This window comes from Talpa occidentalis, unplaced genomic scaffold (genome assembly GCF_014898055.3).
Source record: "Talpa occidentalis isolate TD23 unplaced genomic scaffold, MPIMG_talOcc4v2.1 talOcc4.4, whole genome shotgun sequence".
NCBI classification, from domain to species: domain Eukaryota; kingdom Metazoa; phylum Chordata; class Mammalia; order Eulipotyphla; family Talpidae; genus Talpa; species Talpa occidentalis.
In genome coordinates, this window is record NW_023604295.1 from 6,223,150 (window position 1) to 6,245,424 (window position 22,275).

The following is a 22,275-nucleotide window of genomic DNA, read 5'->3' on the forward strand; positions in this document are numbered from 1 at the left end:
TCTCTGCATGCATATTACTGCTCCCCGCAGATTTAGGCTCCTGCAGGGTACAGACAGCCCCAAGATTGTCATGAGCTTAGCAACTACAGCACACTGGCATGTTCTGAATAAATATCAGCTGTTACCGGATATGCTTTTTAATATAATCAGCTACGGTCCCTAACTACAGGGCAAGCCTACTGCCTTCTTGAAAAGAAAATACAGGTCTAATTCCACATCTCCCTAAGAACCCTGCACATAAACAGACCTATCATTTCTTGGGTCCTTACTGTACCCTTACAACATATGATCCCATTTTTTCCAGATAAGGAAAATGACGTTCAGGTTACTTGTCCAAGTAATGATGGCAAAACCGAACATCAGAAGCAAGTTTTCACTGTACCACATTGTCCTTCAAGGTGGAGGAATCCTCTTTTGCAGGAAGACAGAGAGCTGGCTGGCCGAATGAAGACTTCTGCTTTCCCTCTATAAACTCCTCAAAGTCAAGGACCAACGCGTTAAAATCTTTGTTAGTATACACCAGTAATTAAAAAAAAAAAAAACTTCTAAGTATATAACATTTGAACAATGATATAATGAAGAATAAGATGAAATATTAAAATAAGCTATTTTATCATAGTCTAGTTCGATGCTTATTTGTGACTATATTAACAATAAGCGTCAGCATCTGGTCACTTGCCAATGGCCACAGAGCTATGGCCAGGATTAAATCTCACAAATTAGAATTTGTGTTATCTGTCCAAAATCATTTGTCAATGCTCCTAGAGGTGGCCTGTGCACCTCCAGCCGTCCCAGTGTGGGAGCCGCAGACGCGCTGCCGCCCCAGCTAGGGCGCGGGAGCCTAGGACCCTGCCTGACGCCATTCATTTGGCAACAGCTCCTGGAAAAGTGAAACTGAATAGGAGGCCTTTGCCCCTAACCAAGATGGCCGCCCACGGCTTCAGGCTGTGGGCGGCAGAGTGGCGGTCACGTGAGAAGAATCCCGCCTCCTCATTGGTCCTCTCCGGGAAGGGCGGGCTACCCGCGCCCAGGGCGAGCCGTCCTTAAAGGGCCCGCCGCCCCCTGCGCCGGAGCTCCGCCCCCGGGGCCGGCCGGGCGGGCGGGGCGCTCGGAGGCCGCGTCCCGGGAGCCGTGGTGACCGGCGGCGGCGGCGCGCGCGCCCGCGGGGTGACGCCGACCGGCCGACGGGGCTGCGCGGGGGTCCCGCGCGGGCCGGCGCCGCGGAGGGGCGCGGGCATGGAGGACGGCGGGGCCGGGCCGCGGCGCGGGGCGGCGGCCGAGGCGGCGGGGGCGCGGGCGCGGCCCGGGGGGACCCGGCGGCCCTTCGCCCCCTGCGCGGGGGCGGCCGCGGCGGCCGAGGGCGGCGGCGACTGGAGCTTCATCGACTGCGCGATGGAGGAGGTGGACCTGCAGGACCTGCCCGGCGCCACCATCGCCTGCCGCCTGGACCCGCGCGTGTTCGTGGACGGGCTGTGCCGGGTGAGCCGCGCGCGGGGCCCCGGGGGGGCACCTGCGGCCGGGGGGCACCTGTGCCCGGCGAGGGGGCACCTGCGGCTGGGGGGCACCTGTGCCCGGCGGGGGGCACCAGCGGCTGGGGGGGGCACCTGCGGCTGGGGGGGCACCTGCGGCTGGGGAGGGGCACCTGTGCCCGGCGAGGGGGGCACCTGCGGCCGGGGGGGGCACCTGTGCTCGGTTGGGGGGGCACCTGCGGCTGGGGGGGGCACCTGTGCCCGGCGGGGGGGACACCTGCGGCCGGGGGGGGGGGGGCACCTGTGCCCTTAGGAAGGCCACCTGTGCCCGGCGGGGGTACACCTGCGGCGGGGGGGGGGTACACCAGTGGAGGGGGACACCTGTGCCCGGCGGGGCGGGCGAGGGGCGGCGGGCGGGACGCGGCCCCTGCGCCCGCGGGTGGCCCCTGGTCCGGGCGCCGGGTCCACGCGCGGGGCTTCGCCGCAGCGAGTCTCGGACCCGGGCGGCCGCCGTCCCGGGAAGCCCGGCCCGCCCCGGCTGCGCCCGCGTGGGGGGGACGGAGCGGAGCCGGCGGGGGGTGAGGTCGCTCCCGGGGCCTCGCGCCCGCCACCCGGGGGCTCGCGGGGCCTGTGCCCACCCGTCGGGCCCGGGTCGCCCGGTTCCCGGGGGCAGGAGGCGGCCGTGCAGCGCCCGGACTCACAGCTCATAAATAGGATAAGCAGGACGGCTCCCGGCGCGCTCAGGCTGCCTCCTGGAAGAAAAGCCAATGTTTGGGTGAGGATCTGCGGTTGCTCACTAGCCTGCGTTGGCCAGTTTTGGTTGAATGGAGTTGGGGGCGGAGGAAGGGACCCATTTTCTAGGCCTTTTGGATGTTGAGTTGGGAATTTTGATCCCAGCAGGCGTAACCTGCCTCCAGCTGGGACTGTCAGGACACGGGGACTTGGTTACCCGCCCCCCTCCCCATCCACACAGTTTTAGACCTTTGGCGGGTGAGGGGGCAGGTGTGAGTAATGAGTGTGTGTGTGGGGGGGGGGGAGGAATTTATTTCAGATCTGCAATTAGCGTGCAGAATAAAATTTGGACACTGTGGGCGTTGGGAAATGAAACCTGCCTTGGAGAGAGGTGCCTGGTGGAGGAGAGCAGCTGTCAGGAAAGCTGCACACCCTTGCTCCCTGCTTGGCTCTGGGTCTGCATGACTGTCAGTGAACTTGGAGTCGAGGGCTGCAGGCAGGAGCCGTTCGGTGGAACAGAGAATGGCGTGTTAAGTCCCGTTTATTTATAATGTATGTGGCCGTCTACTTCCAGAGCACATTCACGAAGGCCGTGCGTGGGTAAGCTTCCCGCGTGCTTTCTAAAGCAACGCTTGGCACAAACGCAGGGTCGTACCCACCTCACTCTAAAATCTTTTCTCTTGGTAGGCCCCCGCCTGGCCACATGGCAAGTCCCTTTCCTAGCTGTCTTGTCGTGGGGCAAGATCAGGCCCTGTAAGCCTCTCCTCATTCACTTGGCTGTTTAGTAATCCATGATTTGCCGCCTTCTCAGTAAATTCGGGACAAGCCTGAAGTTGCTTTGTATGGAATCTTGCTCCCTTTGCTAGCTGTTCTTCTGAGCAGCTGTGGCTGTGCAACGTTACGGTGACTCCGCCGTGGGGCAGGTGTGGTGCTCGGCTCGAGATAGTGTGCCTTCAGGGCTGACATTTTTGTTGGGGAGCAGCAAATAAACAGATGTCCGGTGAATCAGGGGGCAGTGGTGCTGTAGGAAAAAGCAGAACCTGGCCCTGGGGAGGCGGGAAGCTGCTGTTTTGCAGAAGACGAGCAGGTCCTCCTCACGCCGTGGTGTTTGGAGCAGAGACAGTGGACCAGCATTCGTTCATTCTTGGATTCTCCTGCTGTTTGTTGACTGAGTCCTAAGATCCTGGCTCTGTTTTCGACTCAGAGGACTGAGTGGTGATCGCGATGAGCTCCTCGCTTATGTTGTATGGGTTGAGCGGGAATTAGAGACTAGAAAAAAGTATGTGGACCCAGTAAGGGAGAAAGTAAAACAGGTGGTGTCATGGAGGCTGGCCACGGGCGGTGGGTGGGCAGGGTCCCATCCGTCCGGTCCTAGTGACGCGGTGGTGGCTCAGGGCGGTTAATGAAGAACTGGCTAATGGCGCAGGACTGCAAGTAGTCACAAGGAAAGCCTGGTTGGGTCGCGTAGGAAGTGATGCTGCCGGAACCGAGAGGAGCCTCTGGGATGTGCAGGGGGATGGAGCTGCTGAAAGGGGAAGCGCTGCCTCCACTTACCCCAGCTTCCAGGTCTCCATGAGGAGCCAGCTGGCAGCCCACGGGAGGGCTCAGCCTTCCAAGCCCACAGAGGGGAGTGAGGGCAGAGGGTGGCCCCAGGAGCAGTGTGGGTGAAGACAACCTTCAGAGAGGGGTCCGCATGGGGTACTTTAGCCGGGTGGCCCCAGAGGTACTCTCAGTACAGCGCGGATTTGGTTGACTCCGCGTGTGTGTATGGCTGAAGTCCAGGAGAAGGAATGGCAGATCCAGAGGTTCCAAAGCTGAAATGAACCAAGTGGGTTCACAGGGCATGAAGGAACCCCTTAGCAGAAAGGGGGTGGGGCAGTGGCCAAGGTCGTGGCCGCCAGAAACTGGCCCTGGTAGTGATTCCAATTGCAGAGCTAAGTAGGGGTGGGGGTGGGTCTTTGGGGAAGGAAGGTGGGTGGGCAAGAGAGGAAGCGTGGAGTTTAGATGACTTAGGGGGCTCTTGGCACTTGGGGTTCAGGGCTGTGTGGCTGTGTGTGGATGAGGGTGGTGGTGGAGATGGGACAAAGGACAGAGCCTCCATTTGGGCCCATCTTGTCCAGAGTCAGAAGCCCCAGAATGGGGTGGGGCAGCTTTGTGCCTTGGTTGCCCATCCAGAGGACCCAGTAAGATGTAAAGCATGCAGTGTAGACACAAAACCCCCTGGATGGAGCAGTCAGAACCCTGAAGGGAAACGTTCTGTGAAACCAGGGATGACAGCAGAAATGACTGCGACTGCGGTTCGCCTTCCAGTGAAGAGAATTCCTCAGTAGCTAAATTCCCCCCGCCTATAATAAAACCCCACGGACTGTGGGGTGGGGGGAGTGCTTACAAAAGGCAGAAATTTTATGTCTCACAGCTCTGGCGCCTGGAGGTCCAAGATCGGGGTGCCCAAACTTCTCACCATGTCTTCACATGATGGAACTTTGGGAAGAGGGAGCTGTCTTTTTTTATAAGGGCACCAATCCCCTTGGTGAGGGTCTCATCCCATAAGCTAACCCCTCCCAAAGACCCACCGGCGAATGCCATCACCTGGGTGGGGGAGGGGCATTAGGACTTCAGCATTGAATGGGCGAGTCACCATCAAACATTCAGCCACTAGGACAGGTGGTTTTAAAGCAAAAAGTCTGGTAAACTGCTTTGCACATGATGAGGAAGAAATTGACCGGAACTGCCAGTTCATTTGGGAATTTGCATGGAAGCTGCTTCCCAGCTCTCGCTGTTGGTCCGATGTGTAAAACTTGTTTAGTTAGCTGCAGCGTCATCAATATTACTAGTGACTTATAATGACTATGTTCATCATATGTTTATCTAAAAAATAACTGCAAGTCAGTCATTGATTTGAACTATTAAAGTACTACTCATTAGTCATACACAAAAGAATGAAACTTTTTATTAAAATAAGATTATTTTCTGTTGTACAAATATTCACTTAGCACATTCCTTTCTTTTTGGGGAGACTTTTTTTCTTTTCAAGGAGAAAGCAAAGCAGTGCTTTGAACCAGTAATTACATGTGCTTTGGATTGTTGGCAATGGCTAATTGGTTCCCTAGAATAAGAGTTTATTCATTCATCACCAAGCTAACCAGAAATTTAAGAACTCTCAAATAGTATTCTGTTAGTTTGCAGGCAGTAAATATAGTTCCATACAGTAATGGAAACAAATACCATTTTTTCTGTAGCGTGAAATTTGAATGCTAGGAGAACTTTGCCTGAAGGCTACGTTGGAAAATGGTAATCATGGAGAAATCTGCTCTTTCCTGGTTGAATTAACTCACCTTTCTTAAAACAAATGCCCACTTAAGATTTGTGACACTTCTGTGGCCTCCTGTCTATAGCACAGAGTAGCCTGGTGGCTCCTGCTGTGAACTTGAGTGATGTCCCGATGTTCATCATATCATTGAAGACCCCGGAGCAGTTTGCAGGGTGCTGCTCATTCAGATCCCTGAGGGGCTTTGAAAAGCCCCCATGCCCAGGCCACCCCACACCCATTCCAGTCTCAGTGCTGGAGGAGCTCCTGGAAAGCTCCCCCAGGTGATTCCACTTGGGAGTCAAGGCTGAGCCCCCGGGTCCTAGATAGAAGGGGTTCTGCCTGGCCCATGGAGCTGTTCCATGAAAAGACTATCAATAATTGATTGTTGGCCCTGCCTGTGGCCAGATCTGTGCCTCCTATTCCCTGAATCTGAAATGGGAGTCCTGCTCTTGGGCAGGGGCCGCCTCCTAAGTGGTGTTTGACCTTGTGGCTGGAAGACAGGACGACTGGCGGTCAGCCTGGCTCTGAGCCTTCCGGCTGGGACACAGGAGATAAGAGCATTTATTTACTCACCCGGCTCGGCTCCCTCCGCCTTCATCCAAGTCCCCTCATGTGCTCATCATGCGCTGCTGTCTCCCCCCCAATCGTCAGGACCCACTTTGTCACCATGAGACTTGTTTGCTGGCAGACAAGAGATCATTCCGTGGTCACTTGATGATTGAAATGTTTTGAAGATGCACGTGGCACAGCTGGTGATACACGGCTGTGCCCGGGAGCTTGGCTGCACTTGACTGTGTCTCTGCCCGTTCCCATCGCAAGGCAGTGTGTGTCTGTGTGTTGTGAAATGTGACATCCTGGCAGGATAGTAACAGTTGGGTTCTATTACAGCGTAAAATCTGGGTGTTTTGAGGCCGCTTTCCACCCTCGTGTCATAGACATGTGATTTCTTAGATTTAAACGGTGCATAAAATTCCCCTTTAAACCTCTTTAAGCCTGGAGGGCTATTCATGTAATATGGTATGGCTTCCTTTATTTGGGATGAATGATGTTGTGCATTTAAAAAATAAATGTACCTATTAGAGGCATGCAAAGTTAATTTTAGAAGTTATCTGGCTATTTCCCTAATTTTAGAGTTCCTGATTCTTATATAAAAATCAAATGGATTCTTTTTTTTTCTTTGCATCTGTGAGGTTCCTTTTGTCCCTCCTCACCACCCCCCTCCCTAAGCAAGTGTTGGTTCCACTTCCAGCTCAATCTGCTGCCACCATACGTAGCTCAGTGCAATTTTTCTTCAGTAGCAGCAGCTTTAAATGTCATTGCCGGCAACTACAGACTTTTCAAGCCCCAAGACAATTACTTAAGGAAACAAAAAAATAGGTTTTGTGATAGAATAGAATAGCTAAAGCAGAGACTGTTTGATTTCAGTGTTTGTATTCCAGGCAGTGAGTGTTCTTTACTTCTTACCCTTTTAAAAATGTAACCAGATGACACAGGCCCCTCTTTTTCAGACATGTCACCGAGGGGCCTGTTTGCCCCAATCTGTGACCGCACCTCTCCAGAGACGGTACCTGTGGTCGCGACATCAGTGTCTGTTGTCAGGGGTGGGGAGACAGGCCCCTCGTGTGCATTTTCTATGTGCAATTACTGGGACTCATTTCAAGGGCTGCGGGGAAGTGCCAGTCATCTGAAATACAATTCACTCGTGGAAGGGAATTTTCTTCCTTTGTAAACACTCATCACCGTCAAAGCGTCGGGGATGCTGACAGTTAATGAGACAGCAAACAACTGTGCTGCGCTCTCTGAGCCTGCCGGGGTATGCTCGGTGTTGGGAGGTCAGGATAGCTCTTCCACCCTCCTCAGGCAAAACAGAAACATTTTCAAAATAAAACATCCAGAAAATACTAATTACCTAACTCAACCTTGACGTCGGGGAAAGGGTTGGCTTCATGTTGTACGGATTCTAGTCGTTGTAGAAATCCCTGACTTTTCATTTAGATGGTGTAGACTGTTGTCATTTAATTTTTTTACCTTTAAAAATTTTTTTTGCTGATAGAATGTTTTTTTTTTTAATAATACAGCTTTAAAAAGCAGAGCTTTTCTTCTTCTGTATCATCCATCTATATATCTATGTATCTTTTCGATTTTTCCCCCACCACCATCCCTCACACCCCTTGACACTTCCTCTCACCCCTATCCCTTTTAACCCCAGAAACCTCAATTTATTGATCAGTGTTCACTAGTTTATAATTATCTTGCTTTATCAGTTCATCTGCTTTGTTTCCTTGTATGTGAAAGCATGTAGTATTTGTCTTTATCTTTCTAGTTTATATGCCGGGGATAATCCCCAGAGTTCTTTCCATTTTGCTCAAAATGGTGATACTTCATTTTCCTTAGGGCTGAATAGTAGCCCATTGTATGGAAATCCTAAGTTTTCTGGGTACTTAGGTTGTTTTACCTCTAAAGGTTTTAGTGGATTTCATATGCTCATGTTCCCCACTGAAGTCTGTCTCTGGGGAGGCAGTGAAACACATCAGCTGAGGGTGTGGGTTTTCAGATCACCTTGCCATGTACACACTGTGACTTGGGGGGACTGTTTACCCCAGCTGTCTCCTCCTTTCCCTGCCTGTTAAGTGGGAGGATATACATTTTATGATGAACATAAAATGCTTATCACAGTGACTAGGACATCTCATAAACATACACTGTAATGGTGTGTTAGTTATGTACTGCAGTGGAACAAATACAGCCAAACCTAGTGGTTTTAAACAAGGAACATTCATTATTTCAGTTTCTATGAGAACTCAGGGATGGTTTAGCTTAGTGCCTCTGCTCAGGAGTGTGCAACAACATATTAGCTCTGGTGTCATCGGAAGGCTGGAGTGGGGAGTGGCCCTGCCAGCCTCACATACCTGCTTGGTGGCAGGATGGAGTTTCTAGTGAGTTGCTGAACTGAGCTTCATGGGGTTGGTGGAGGCCTCCCACAGTTTCTTTCTGCATGGGCCTCTCTATAGGCCCCTCACAGCGTGGCAGCTGGCTGCCATCAGAGCTACCAAGGAAAGGCAAGCCACCTGGGATGGAATTCAGAGTCTTTTTGTAACCTCACCTCAGGGTGCAGCCCTGCCACTGTAGCTGTGTTCTGATCATCAGAAGTGAGTTGGTACGTGTGCCCACACACAAGGCAGGGGCTTCCACAGGGGCACAACTACCTGGGGGTGGCCTTCTCTGCCGGACACTGTAGCTGTTTATTAGTACATTTTTTTCCTTTGTAAAATTCTCTGACTACAGTTAATATTCAGAAACATTTATTAAGGTATTTTCTAAACTGGTGTTTTTAGCTGTCACTCTACAAAAGAATATAGTTTGAGCCTCCACAAGGATTATAGCCGGACTATTAAGTTTGATAGGATTATAGCTGGACTATTAAATTTCTAAAGTATCCAAAGCAATTAGCCACTACATTTCTGAAAGAAGAGTTCAGGAAACCAAACTTTTTGTAACTTGGAAGGTCTGGTACTTTTCTGGTACTTTTTGTTACTAATTTCAGCAGGTGCAGCGTGAAATTCCCATGAGTAACCATCAACACCAGAAAAAGAGGGTATTTGAGGTTGGCCTGAATTCAGAATTAAAAAACAAAAATGTTATTTAATGCAGATAGCTAACTTTGGATCCCCCATCTCCAACATAACAATAGCTTGTTTTGCTTTACCACCTTTATATTTTTGGCTAAAATTGGTGCTTTATTTTAAAGATATGCAATTTTTAAACATAATGCATTAATGTCAGGTGCTTTCTGTGTAACACATCCCATTGCTACAGGAACTGTATGAACTAGGTGCTATCATCATCCCCATTCTACAGATGAGGTGACTGAGGCTGGGGAGTCCAGGCAACCACCCCAGCTCACTGTCATCGCCAGCAGAGAGAGAATTTGTAACTAAGTTTGGGGGGAGGGACACAGAGAGTGTCCCCTGCCTGCTGCTGCTTGATGCCCCTGCCTGCTGCTGCTTGATCCCCATCAGCTCAGAGTAATTGACGTGTCAGAGATGAACTTGGTGTGACTTTCTGTTTCCCTCACACTCACACTCCTGCCCTGCCCTGCTTGGTTATGGGGAGGCCTCCCTGCTAGGGTGTAGTTGGAAAGGGGGTACTTCTCAGTCACTTAAATGCTGAGTCTGAGCAGCTTTGGAAATGCCCACAGGACAGATGTGAGAACAGCTGCTGTCTGAGGGTCTCACGGACCCAAGCATCTTGTCCACCTCCCTGTCCACCTCCCATCCCGGAGGGTTGCCGGACAGAGTAAGCCCAGACACTTTTAAGGGAAACCCGTCAATTGTTGTGTCCATTATTGGGAGCCCTTTCCATTTCCTCTGGCAGCTCTGCCTTGTTGACAAGGGTTGATGTCCCCAGTTGTCCATCTGGTTTACTCTTGGCATCTCGGGAAAGTTAGCAGCAGCCCCTTTCATTCTGAAGTTGGGGTGATAAATTATATAATTAGTAACACTTAGCAAAATGTCTCACGTGTGTCACTCCATTGAGCCCTTCTTTACAACTTTTTATCATCTTTGCAAAACAAACCAGCAGCCTAAAATCTTATGGAAACGGACAGCTGGTTCCGGGAGCTCTTGCTGAGCTGGGCAGGAGGGGCCCTCAGGCCAGAGCCTCTCTTTTCTCCAAGGAGGGACTAGGCCCAGTGCCCACTGGTCCTGGCAGAACTGGAATTTCCACCAAATCTCTTCCCCCACCTCACTAGCTGGATTTTATGCCCCCCATTTAACTCTGAAATAGCGTCCTCCCTCTGCCACCCCCACCCCACCCAAAAAGACCCCCAGATGCAAATGACTGGGAGGCATTGGGGGCAGGTCAGCTGGAAAAGGCCCTGGGGAGTCTGTCCCCATTGCGATGATGTGGAGGATGCCTCAGGCAGTGTGTCCACCTGCCCCGCTCCCAGAGGGGCCCAGAGCCAGCCAGGAGAGCTGGCCCCACACGCCTGAGAACTCCAGCGCTGGCCACCAGAGGGGAGTCACCTCACGTCCATCCGGCCCTGCAGCCTGGTGGCTGACATGGTCTTCCGAAAGGGCCTGCTCAGCAGGAAGGAGTCCCGCCCGCTCCTGCACAGGAGCTTCCAGAGACAGATTGGCAGCTGAAGCTCTAAAGTGGAGCCACCTCCCCCACAGAGAGCAGGGGAGTCACCCAGCCCCTCTGTGATGGAGTGACCCTGCCCCTGGAGTGACCCTTCCCCGTGCAGGGTGATGCCATCCCATGTTCCCCTAAGGAAGTGGGCCTCTGCTCCCGCTGTGCAGGCACAAGCTGTGATGCTCCCTGCCCCATGCTCAGATTTGTGTCAACTGATTTGGACTCTGACTCAAAGATCAGCACAAAGAAATACAACGTGAGCACCCAGATAAACCAGCCCTTTCTCAGAGAGAATGGGGATTTTCTGAGCTACCTGCTGAGATGAGATCGCTTGCTGATTACTTTTCAGAGGCAAAACCTGTGTGGGTGACACACCAGGAGCGTGGGGTGTGTCCCCTCACCTGGGGGCCCCTGTCCTCGGAGGATTCCAGCTTTTTCTGCGGCTCAGACCGTGTAGTGCAGAGTTGACTGGCGCTGGGCTGGGGTTCTGGGGGATTCGCGTAGATTCTGCCTCTGCTGACACAAACGCCTGAGGCCTCAGCTGTGGGTCTCAGGAGCTGTGAGGGCCCCTGCAGGTGGGGGTCAACGGTCTGGAAGCTCCTTCAAAGCTCCTAAAAACAGACCATTCGAAAATTCCACCGGGTTCCAGTTCCTGAACTGGCCTGAAGACACTGGCAGACACTGGGGAAGTGAGGTGGGGTTGGCGGGCTGCATGTCCTTGCAACAACAGGAGGAGCAGAGACCTCTTTGAGGCTCGCCCAATGCCCCACCAGCTCTGTCTTGGCTCAGCATTTCCCAAGTGGTTTCTCACAGCCATCCTGAACTTGCGCATCTCCTTCAAGTGATTCATAAATTTGCAGGGGCCACTTGCACCCCAATGTGCTCCTGTTTAATCCTGGAGTATCCTGGGGGGTGCTGCCAATGGTCGTGAAATTCTTTGTCATTGCCAAGCTTCAAGTTTTTCAGTTTAGAGCAAGTTCAGGGAAATGACCTGGTCCTCACCACCGGGGACTGCCCCCAAGACGGGCTGTAAGGTAGGGTTAGGGGTAGTGAGGTGGTATGTCTGCCTTTGTCCGTTGTCATGCAGAGGACAGGAGGGAGCACTCCAAGCCCCCCAGTGACCTCGAGTGAGGCAGCACCTGAGGCCCCCCAGCTTCATCTTGCATCTGTAAGAGGAGGGGCTGGTGGCGCCTTGGCCTACCTGGATGCTGTGGGATGAAATTCAGCGTGGACTCTACGTACCGTGCGGCCCCCAGGTCCCGTATTTCCTAGAGCACTACGGGAGTGATATGGAGTGCTGGGACGGAGTCCTGGGTGGTGCAGCTCCCCTTCCGCAACGCCCTCCTGAATGCCATGCCCGCCAGATGGGCAGATACCACCTGAGGAGTAACACATCTCCTACAACGTCCGCACAGTGATGAGATCGCCCGGTGACCACTCCTCAGAGAGCATACCTCTCGCTGAGCATCTGGAGGCAGGAGACACCCCAAAAATGCTTGCGTAGTCTTCATCAAGGACTCCCATTTCGAGTCAGTGAATACATTGTTAAGAGGTTTTGCATCGGGTCTCCAGTTAATTTTTGGCCGTTCATTTCTTTCTTTCTGTTTCCCTTGTCTTCTCTGCTAGCCAGTGCGGGGAGCCTGCTTAGGGGTTTTCTGCTGCTTGCTGATCTTCTGTGGCTCAGCAAAGAGCAGCGTATGCGAGGGAGGGTGTGTGTGTGCCCGTGGGCGCCCCCCCTTCTCTGTGGACAGCTGAGCCCGTGGGTGCTGAGAGGTGCTGCGGTGTTCTCCTTACCAGGGGGAGCCCAGACCCAGTCAGCAACTGGCTGCTGTGCACCCCGGGCAAGTAGCTTCACTTCCCTGTGCTTCTGCCTCTTCGTGTCTGCAGCGGGAGTGTAGAGATGGGGTTGCTACATGGGATTGCTGCAAGGATGAAAGAAGATCATAGGAATAAGGGGCTTAGAATAATACCAGGCTCACAGGAAGTGTTTCGCTAGTACACGTGATTGTCATTTTTTACAATATGCACATGCAGAGATGCCAGTGTCTGCGGTGCCCCTGCCGTTTCCCTGGGCCCGGGACACTGCCCACCGCACAGCAGGCACTTAGGGGAAATTCTTGGATCAGCAGAAATAAGACACTAACATAACATAGACATGAAACTGTTACTCTTTTAAGTCCATTAAATATTAAGACTTATTTCCCAGGGGTAATTTGGGCACTTCCAGGACCTGCATACTTGATTTTAGGCTGGCGGGGTCTTCAGATTTAAGATCTCTGCAGGGACGCGTGTCCACGCACCTGTGTGAAAGTAGTAGGTGTGGAGATTCCTGAGCACTAGCACGCCGTGCCGAGGGGCACTGCCCCAGAGAGCCAGGCAGGCTTGTTTTCACTTGTAAATGCTTAGACTGCGCTGTCGTACATTGGGACCTAAAAAGATCTTTTAATAGATTTTTGTGATCAGTCCTTTATCATTAGTGTTGGGTGCAAAAATGTTCTCCCAGTTGGTGGGGTTTCTCTTTGTTTTTGTTATTGTCTCTTTTGCTGTGCAGAAGCTCTTTAATTTGATGTAGTCCCAGCTGTTTATCTTTCTCTTCACTATCACTGCTTTGGGTGATGTGTCTGTAAAGATGTCTTTGATGTGCAAATCCCGTAGTGTTTTGCCTATATTTCCTTCTATGTATTTTATGGTTTCAGGTCTTGTGTCTAGTTCTTTAATCCATTTTCAGTTGGTTTTTGTGTATGGTGTGAGGTAGTGGTCAAGCTTCATTCTTTTGCATGTAGCGATCCAGCAATCCCACTCCTAGGTATTTACCCAAAGGACACAGAAACATGAATTCCAAAGGGCACCTGCACTCCTATGTTTATAGCAGCACTGTTTACAATAGCTAAGCTTTGGAAACAACCCAAATGCCCAAAAATAGATGACTGGATCAAGAAGATGTGGTACATATACACCATGGAATATTACTCAGCATTCAAAAAAGATAAACACATGCAATTTGCAGCAACATGGATGGCGCTGGAAGGGATCATGCTCAGCGAAATAAGCCACAAAGAAAAAGAAAAATACCGGATGGTCTCACTCATAGCAGGAATCTAGAAAACTCAAATAAGGGACCAGGAAAATGAATAACTATAAGAAAGTGAAAATCAAAATCAACAAACAACTATGAACCAGAGACATTATATGGGGGGTGAGGGGCGGGGAGGGGAGGGATTGGGGTCAAAATAAGGGGGTCGCAATTGTATGGGGAAAATAAAAATTAAAAAAAATTATATAAAATTAAAAAAAAATCTTTTAATAATAAATGAGCTGCAAAGGTGAAAACAACTTAACAAGCCGGGCACTTGGAAGATATTAATCTCAAATAAGACAATGCATACAAAATCTCCAAAACATAAAATCATTGTTGCTGATGACCCGACGGCCTAGGTTATGAGTGCAATTAAAAAAAAAAAAAAAACACCATCTTGTAATTGAAAAATAAATGCTGGATTTGGTAATGAGGTGCTCCCTCCCCTCCCCTTTTTCTCCCCCTTCCTTGTCTCCCTAATTGTTGTCTTCCTTGTCTTCTAAATGTTCTCAGAATGCCTTTTAGGGGACATGCAGATCCTTTCAGAAATTCATTGTCACCTGCTAAATACCTATAGCAAGAGGCAGCCTCCCCACGCCTCATGGAAGGTGGCTGGTCATGGAAGGTGGCCGGTCACTCTGCTGATCTCTTCCCGAGAAGGCACATCACCTTGTCATCTTCTTATCTCCCAGTGCTGCCCTGGTTTCCACTAGATCTGCCAGGAAGGATGACCTTCCTTAATGAAATGCATGTTCTCTGCTTAGTACTCAGCGGCCTGCTGTGCTTTTAATTAAAAGAGCCAATCTTTAAAAACTTGAGGCTCACCCCACGGCAGCGGCAGCGCAGCATGTCACGCAGCAGTCCCTGCCCAGTTATTCAAGACGGTGTGTCAGGACAGCACCAGGGGATTGGAAGAGGGAGGTGAGGGGTGTTCGCCTGGGGTGAGCTGGGCTCACAGTTCTTGGGGCCAATTCTCTGTGCTTTAGGTTCAGGATGACCCGGCCCTTGTTCAGCCTTCTGGCCACAGAGCACAGCCATCGCCGCTGACCAGCCAGGAGTTACTCACCACTGCGTTAGGTCTACACGGCACAGCTCGTGAAAGGGGCTTTCTGAAGAGTACAGCTCACAGTAATTACATTTGCTGAGCACCTAGGATGGGTTATGACATTCATCTAGATTGCTCTGTGATTTCAAGAGTAATTCATTATAAAAGTAAATATTTAGTCATGAAATGAATGAAAGCGTTTATTAAAAATTCCTCATCCTCTTCTGTCAAACCCGTATCTTAGAAAAAGCCTCTGCTACGTTTCACTCTTTGATGTATGTTCCCTATACCTTTGTAAAGACGCAGATGGTGTAGATGAGAGAGAAATGCCATAAAATATGCACCCTGTATAAATATATATAATATATATATACATATCTGTGTATACAGTGTCATGATATGTATACCCTATATACACGTTTGCTACTTGTCTTTTAAAAAAAATATTGTGGACATTTTTCCAGTAGACTTGGTGCATTTCTCCTGATGAATGCCTGGTTCTCTACACAAGAGCTGAAACATTTAACTGGCAATTCTTTTTTTTTTTTTTTTTTTTTTTAAAGATTTATTTATTTATTTATTTATTTTTTAAATAATAAATTTTATTTTTATATTCCCCATACAATTGCAACCCCCCCATTCTGACCCCAATCCCTCCCCTCCCGCCCCCCACCCCCCAAAAAGTGTCTCTGGTTCATAGTTTTTTGTTGATTTTGATTCTTATTGATGGCACTTAAATTCTTCCTAGTTTTTTCCCCTCTATTATAACAATGTTTCAAGTAGCATCCTTACAGATATCTTTGTTGTGTAAATAGGTGTGTGAACCAGTTTCTAGAAGGGTAATTTCTGAGGCATTATGGTTGCTTTCCATCTTGATAGGATTTGTCAAAACAGTCTCCAAAATGTTTATACTAGTTTATATCACCTCCATTATTGTATAAAGCTTCCATTTCCCCACATTCCTGCCAGTGCTGGGGTTCCAGATCATTTTATATCATCAGCAGGATCTTTGATAGATGAAAAATAGTATGCTTTTGTTTTAATTCGTTTATTCCTAATAAGGAACAAGGTTAGTCATCATTTATGCTTTTGGGTTTTTTTTTAACCAATAACTTCTTTATATTTTTACTATTTTTCTGGTAAGTGTTTTGTCGGTACTTGTGAATTTGTAAGAGATTTTTGTATATTAAGGAAAATTGGTACTTTAGCACATATATTGCCACTTGTTTTTTATGGCGTTTTTAACCCCACAGAAATTTTTATTCTGTTTGTCGTTCAAATATAGAAAATTTGCCTTAAGACTTCTGGGCTTGTATCATAGCAAAGAACGAAGACATCTGGGAGTATGTATGTTTTCTTCTCGCATTTTCATATTTTTATTTTTGATGTTTGCCTTTCATTCGCTGGACATTTTGATACAAGGCACGTGTGCAGCTGTGGTTTTCTTTTCTTCATGTTACCCCGGGGCTCCAGTGCTTTCTAGGCAATCCTGCTGTGCCTGCAGATTTGAGACAGCACCTGGATGGGCAGCTATACTTGCTTTGGCCTCTTCTGCTGACCTTTGTCCATTTTTGAGTCCGTTTCATGCTATCTGCATTTTAGCTCTATTGAGGCTAATTTTTTTTTTAACAATTTTCTTTAAGATTTATTTATTTTTACACAAGAGCTGGGGAACAGGCCAGAGGCACGGGAGGGTGAGAGGATTCACTAGAGACAGAGTGGGGAGCAGAACCAGCAGACAGACGGAAATACACTGCTGAGGGGAGCAGCGGGCGAGACAGGAGAGGTCTGCCACGCCATGTGGGTAGCTCCCTGGCTGGCCAGGAATCAAACCCACGCTGCAGCGGCTGTGGACAGCTTCACAGCATTGGGCTCAAGCTGCTGCATCACCGGGGAGGCCCTATTGAGGCTAATTCTTACCCATTCTCCTTTTCAGAATTTATTGTTCTGTCATTTTCATTTGCTTATTCTGAAAGTGAACTTTAGAATCATTCTGTCATCTCCAGTCTATCCTCCGCCTTCCTACAATGAACAAAGACAAAAATGCAACAAAAATGCTGGTATTTTGAGTGAGCTTTGAGTTTATCATAGAGTTCCTTAGAACTGGCCTCTTTGAATATCATGTTCCGATAATGTTCTACTTATTTAAGTGGTCTTTTTTTGCCATTAGTACAGGTTATGAAACTTTCTTCATTTAGATCCTATTTCTCGAGTTAGTTTTTTTTTTTTTTTTGGATTAGATTCTTCTAAAAACAAAATTTGTTTTTATAGAAACATGAGCCCTTCTTTTTCTGTTATACTTCCTTTCACTTTCATATGAGAAAATGTTTCTGTGTTTTAGCTTTGTAGCCAGATATCATACTAAAAAGTCTCTTATCTTTTCTATTTGTTGATGTGTATACATTTTCCAGGTATAAGAATCTCATCAGCTACATGTAGCGATGATTTTACCGTCTTCCTTACCACACTTTTGTTTTTATTCTCTTACCCACGTGACACTAAAACACTAAATCACATAGCAGTAGCAGCTGGCACACTTGTCTTGTACCCAGCTTTTAAGGGAAATGTGCCTGTGTCACCACTGGCTTGGTAAGATGGTGTTTGACTCATCTTTGGGTATCTTTGACAGATCCTTTCCTGATCTAGACCTGGTCACATACCACAAACACCCCCAGCTCCCTTCTATTGCCTTTTTTTTTTTTTTGTAAGCTGTAGTCAGTTCCCCTTTTAAAGAGTGACTCTAGGAATGTTCTATGAACCATCTGTCCATCAGCACAGTGGACACTGCCCAATGGCACTCCTTGTACCGAGGGGACTCTTCACACCTGTACTACCTGGTGCTATAGTCAATGAGTGTTGAAACGTGGATGCACTGAAGGAGCTGAATTTTCAGTGTTGTTTAATTCATTTTAATTGAAATTGCCATCCATGGCTGTGCTGCAGAATTGAGTAGCACGGGCCAGGCTCTTCAGTAAAAGGATGTGGTGTTAGCAGCACAAGAAGGGACCCATCGGCCACTCACTGCACCCCAGAGAGGTGGAGACTGGCCCCAAGTCACATGACTAAGCTCATGACAGAACTGAAAGCAGAAGCCCAGACTTCTTGTTCCCCTCGGGTGCTTCCCCCTGTGCCTGACCCCACTTCACTCCTCACTTCCGATTTCCCTTCCATAAATAACAGCCAAAGCCCTGGTGTGCGCACTGGTAGTGTTCAGCAAGCATGTGTTCACCCTGCCACCTCCCCCGACTGTGGGTGGAGGGTGAAGTGCTGCAGTTGAGCGTTCACTGAGTCATCCCGCTCTGCACTGCAAAGTTCTCTGCAATAAGGGCTGCAAGGCCCGTCCCCTGCACTCTGTCCCGGTTCTGGCCCCTGCACGGACTGGGCGCACCATCACCCCATGCTCCCACCCTCAGGGAATGTTAGCACTCGCCCTTGGGTCCAGCTGTGTCTGCTAGTCCTGCTCCTTAAAAGACTGTGGACATCTCTGCTTTCAGCAAGACAGAAGCACCTCACTCTTGCCCCTATGTCTAATCCAGACCTTCGAGAGCTGAGGTTTCTGGGAGTCGGGGTGTTACGGCAGTTTCCCGGATAAATCAGACGGCGCTCGGAGAGGTGAAGAGAGAGGCTTACTTGTCACACTGGTGGGCCCAGTGGGATCACTCCCAAAAGGCTGAGCACCCAAGAGTAAAAACGGCAGGGTTTTATACTGTTTGTATGAGGAAACTTGCTATCCCATCCGTCATAGCATAAGCATTCTTTATTGTTCGGGAAGAGGGTCGAGGTAACCTTGGCTACCACTGTGAACTAGCGGTGCGGTACACCCAGCAACTTCTCCACTCCAGCAAGCAGCAGACTCTAAGGAGCAGACTCCCCTAAGCAGCCGACTTGGGAAACTTCCTGCTTCAGGAGGGGAATAAAGAAAGGAAGGCCTCTCAGAGGCCCCAGCTAAGGGCCCCAGCCTTGAAGCAGGGCCCCTCAGTAAGGATGGCGCCATGGCCTCGCTCACGAGTCACAGAATTCTTCCTACTCGAGCCAGGCCTTTCAAGCCAGGGGCTCCTGGGTCACTCGGGGCTTCTGCTGGTGTTGCTTCTCCTTAGCTTTTCCCTCCCACAGGCATACAAGTGAAGCAGGTGTGACCCACCCTTTAGGGAACTCGTTGATTTTTCTGGTCCATAGGATGGCCCTTCAGGCATGTCTGAAGGTCATGGGTGGGACTTTCGTGGTTAGGAGTGCCGGCCACCTGGAGTCCCTTGCTGGCACTCCTGTCCTGCACCCAACTTTTAAGGGAAATGTCCCTGTGTCACCACTGGCTTGGCAAGATGGTGTTTGACTCATCTTTGGGTATCTTTGACAGATCCTTTCCTGATCTAGACCTGGTCAAGGTAACCATGGCTACCTGGCAACTAGCTCACCAGCTCTGTCATGGAATGGGGCAGGGAGTCACACCCCAGAGAAGGTTCCATGAGTCTATAGACAATGCTCAGAGGGCTGGCTCACCTGTGCACCTTCCACACTGAATGCTCCTCACACGGGGTTGCTGACCTCAGCCTTCCCACCCCTGCCCCCCCAGTCAGAGTTCTAGGCAGGCATTTTGGAGGAGCATGGCCTGGTTGTATGCAGATGGCTACACCGGTGGTCCCCAGAGAGTCCCCTTCCTGATTGGACCCTGCTTCTGTCCCCGTTGGGCAGAGCTAGCTGTTGCTGATTTATCTGGCAGCAGGGTTTCAGGCCTCTGGGGGCAGTTGGCCCAGCCCCAGTGGCCTCTGTCGAGGCTGTCAAGAACTGGCTGACAGGACTGGCCAGCAGTGCAATCCCAGACAAGGGCAGGTGTGTGTGTCTTTCCTGCTTGCCAGTTAGGAAGTTGGCTCCTCAGGTGGGAAGGGCACCCAGCAAACCCCCAGAACTGCTCTCAGCACTGCATCACGGGGTATCTGCACCCACCTGCAGAGCCTGCCCTGGGGGCCCATTCCCAAGGCTGGCAATTGTGATGAATAGACGGGTTGTGTGGATACTGTCATCTGAGTTAGTAATTTGCTGAAAGGTCAAGCTCAGCTTGCTCAGAACACACAATCACTCGGATTCTATTCTTTCTGCAGGTGTTGCTCTAACTTTTCTTGTCGTGGTCAGGGGAGAGCCTTGGCGCACTCCCTCAGAGCTTAAAAACTAGGTAATTCCCCCTCCCTCCTTTTCCAGCCTCCCAGCACATGCGCAGGAAGGCAGATGGCTACCGTGACTTTCCCCTACTGTTTATTCAGCACCTACTATATGCCAGTCCCCTTTGGCGGGGTTCATTTGGTTGTGCTTAAATGAAACACCTGTGCAGTGTTTGTTCTGAACTGGGCGCTGTGGAATGCTTAGAAATCTGGACACATTCAAACCTCATACAAACCCTGTGAGGAAGATACCATTATTACCCCACCTTCTGGATGGAGTAACTGAGGCATCCAGACGTGAGGTGACTTACTCGGTGTGGCTAAGCCAGATTTGATCCCAGGCTGTTTTCTGCCAGAGCTGTCTTAGCTACCACCCCTGCTTCATTTTAGCTTCAATCTCTCCTTTAGTTTCACACCAGCATCCTGGTATTCACTTCTTATTACATGAGGACACTGAAGCCCAGAGGGTGTGCAGGCCTGGATTCGGTGTGCCTGGGGTTCACATACACCCGAGCATCCTGTGTGCCCGGCCACCCACCCGTCATTGCCATCCACCCCTGGACTGTTCCTCAATTATACTATCAAGTCAAATGCAACTAACTGTAGAGGGCTCAAGGTTCCCCTAAAGGGGTGCCTAATCCTTTCCTCTTCATGGAACAGTTACAGGATATGTCACCATGAAAGGGGAAGCAGCACTGCAGTGGCTGCTGCAATGGGCACCATTTTCCTTGCCCCCACTGCCATGCCCACGACATCCAGATGCCATGCACTGCAATTCTCAGCATGCCATGAACTGGACTTCCTGAAGCGGGGGCCGCTGGGAAGGAGGAAGGAGCAAAGCAGATAGGTATTTGAAGTGGCGTGAAGGAGGAAGGAGAGACACGTGGAGAGGCTGCTCTTGGGACTTTAGTGCTTTGGCAGGTGGGCAGGATGATGCCAGCCATCAGTGTGACCTCATGGTAGAGTATATGGTCCATTGTGAATTTGGGGTTTCTCCTTCTGTCCCAGCTCCCTGGGACCTGCCTGGCCCCTTTCTTGTGTTTCCTCTCGGGAGGTCCCTTGGCCTTCCCGCAAGCTCCCAGGCCTCAGCACCCTGCTCTGTGCCCCATCTGTTTGATGGGGGATCTGTCCATGGGGAGATGGCTGATTTGTGGAGTTTGACCAGGAGTCTTTAAGACCCTTCTTTCTCTCTCTGCCCTCTGAATTTCACACCGATTAAAGACACTCGAGCACCCCAAGAGTCTGCTTTCTTTGCCTTTGTGCACACGGATGGCCAGACCTTTAGGATGGGCAAAATGTTTTATTTTTGCTTAACAACTCGGGATGCCTGGGTACCCTTCAGCTTCCCCAGGTCCCATTGTGGCTTTCTGACCGGGAATGAGCCTCGAGATTGCAGACATTCTCATTTTTTCCAGCCGTAAGTTGCTCTATTTTCCCACAGGCTTGTTTCCGAGTTCTGTTTCCTCCAGTCTGTTTCCTCTGGGCCGCTCACATCCTTTGTCCTTTCAGCTACTGGACTGTTTGTTTAAGGTAAGGCCATTTCTCACTCAGGGTAGAAATTCCTCCAAGTTCATTGACCCATAAGCAACTTCTGGTCTTTTTCTGAAGATAATCATTTGCCCATAATGCCAAATAAGGGGTCAGGATGCAGATTTCATCTATGCCCCGGTCCCCCAGCCTCGGGGAAAAACTCAAGTGTCAACCAGCCATTTTGCCCCTGCTCCCCGAGAGGGGTCTGCGTGTCTGGGGCGGTGGCGGCCCAGGGCATAAGTCACTCCTCTCGTCTATACCTGCTCCTTGAGGGCAGGCACGGCAGCTGGTGTGCAGCAGCCTACCTGAGGTGTCTGTTGAGGGAACCGTAGTGGAGACCTCACATATGCCTGGGAAGGTAGACCCAGAAAGAAAGAAAACAACCTATTTCCAATTTCAAAACAGCACCTCCCTTCTCAGCGTCAGTCAGCTCGGCAGCCAAGGATCCCGCAGCCCACCACAGGACTACTGGACCCAGTTCCTCCTCCCCGGCTCTGGGTTCCCTCTATCAAGGAGGCAGGATGGCTCCAGCACAGGCTGCCTCTTGCCCTTCCTCCTGACGGGGGCCCGGGGGCTTGCCTAAGCTCAGCGCTTTCCCTGGTGCGCATATGCAGAAGACATGCCTCAGCCTGTGCCCTGAGCCAACCTCATTCACAATTCCATGACTTCAGCACCAGTTTCAAGGGCCGGCCTCACGCAGGTGACCTCCGCCTGTAGTCAAACAGGCTGTGCCCACCTGGCGGTCATGGGCACTCAGGCAGCAGTGGCTGCTGGGCGAGGGCTCCTCAGTGTCGTGTGCAGGTCCCCAGAGCTGCGGGCCCTGGAGT

General features: G+C 50.4%; 1 protein-coding gene across 1 annotated transcript in view; it reads left to right on the plus strand.

Moving 5' to 3' along the window:
- The first annotated feature begins 1,236 nt into the window (after positions 1–1,236).
- Positions 1,237–22,275, plus strand: part of RCAN1 (regulator of calcineurin 1) — a 73,104-nt gene continuing 52,065 nt past the window's right edge. Inside the window, exon 1 of the mRNA XM_037524986.1 lies at positions 1,237–1,479. Coding sequence (XP_037380883.1) covers positions 1,237–1,479 — 243 coding nt within the window. The remainder of the gene's footprint in view (positions 1,480–22,275) is intronic.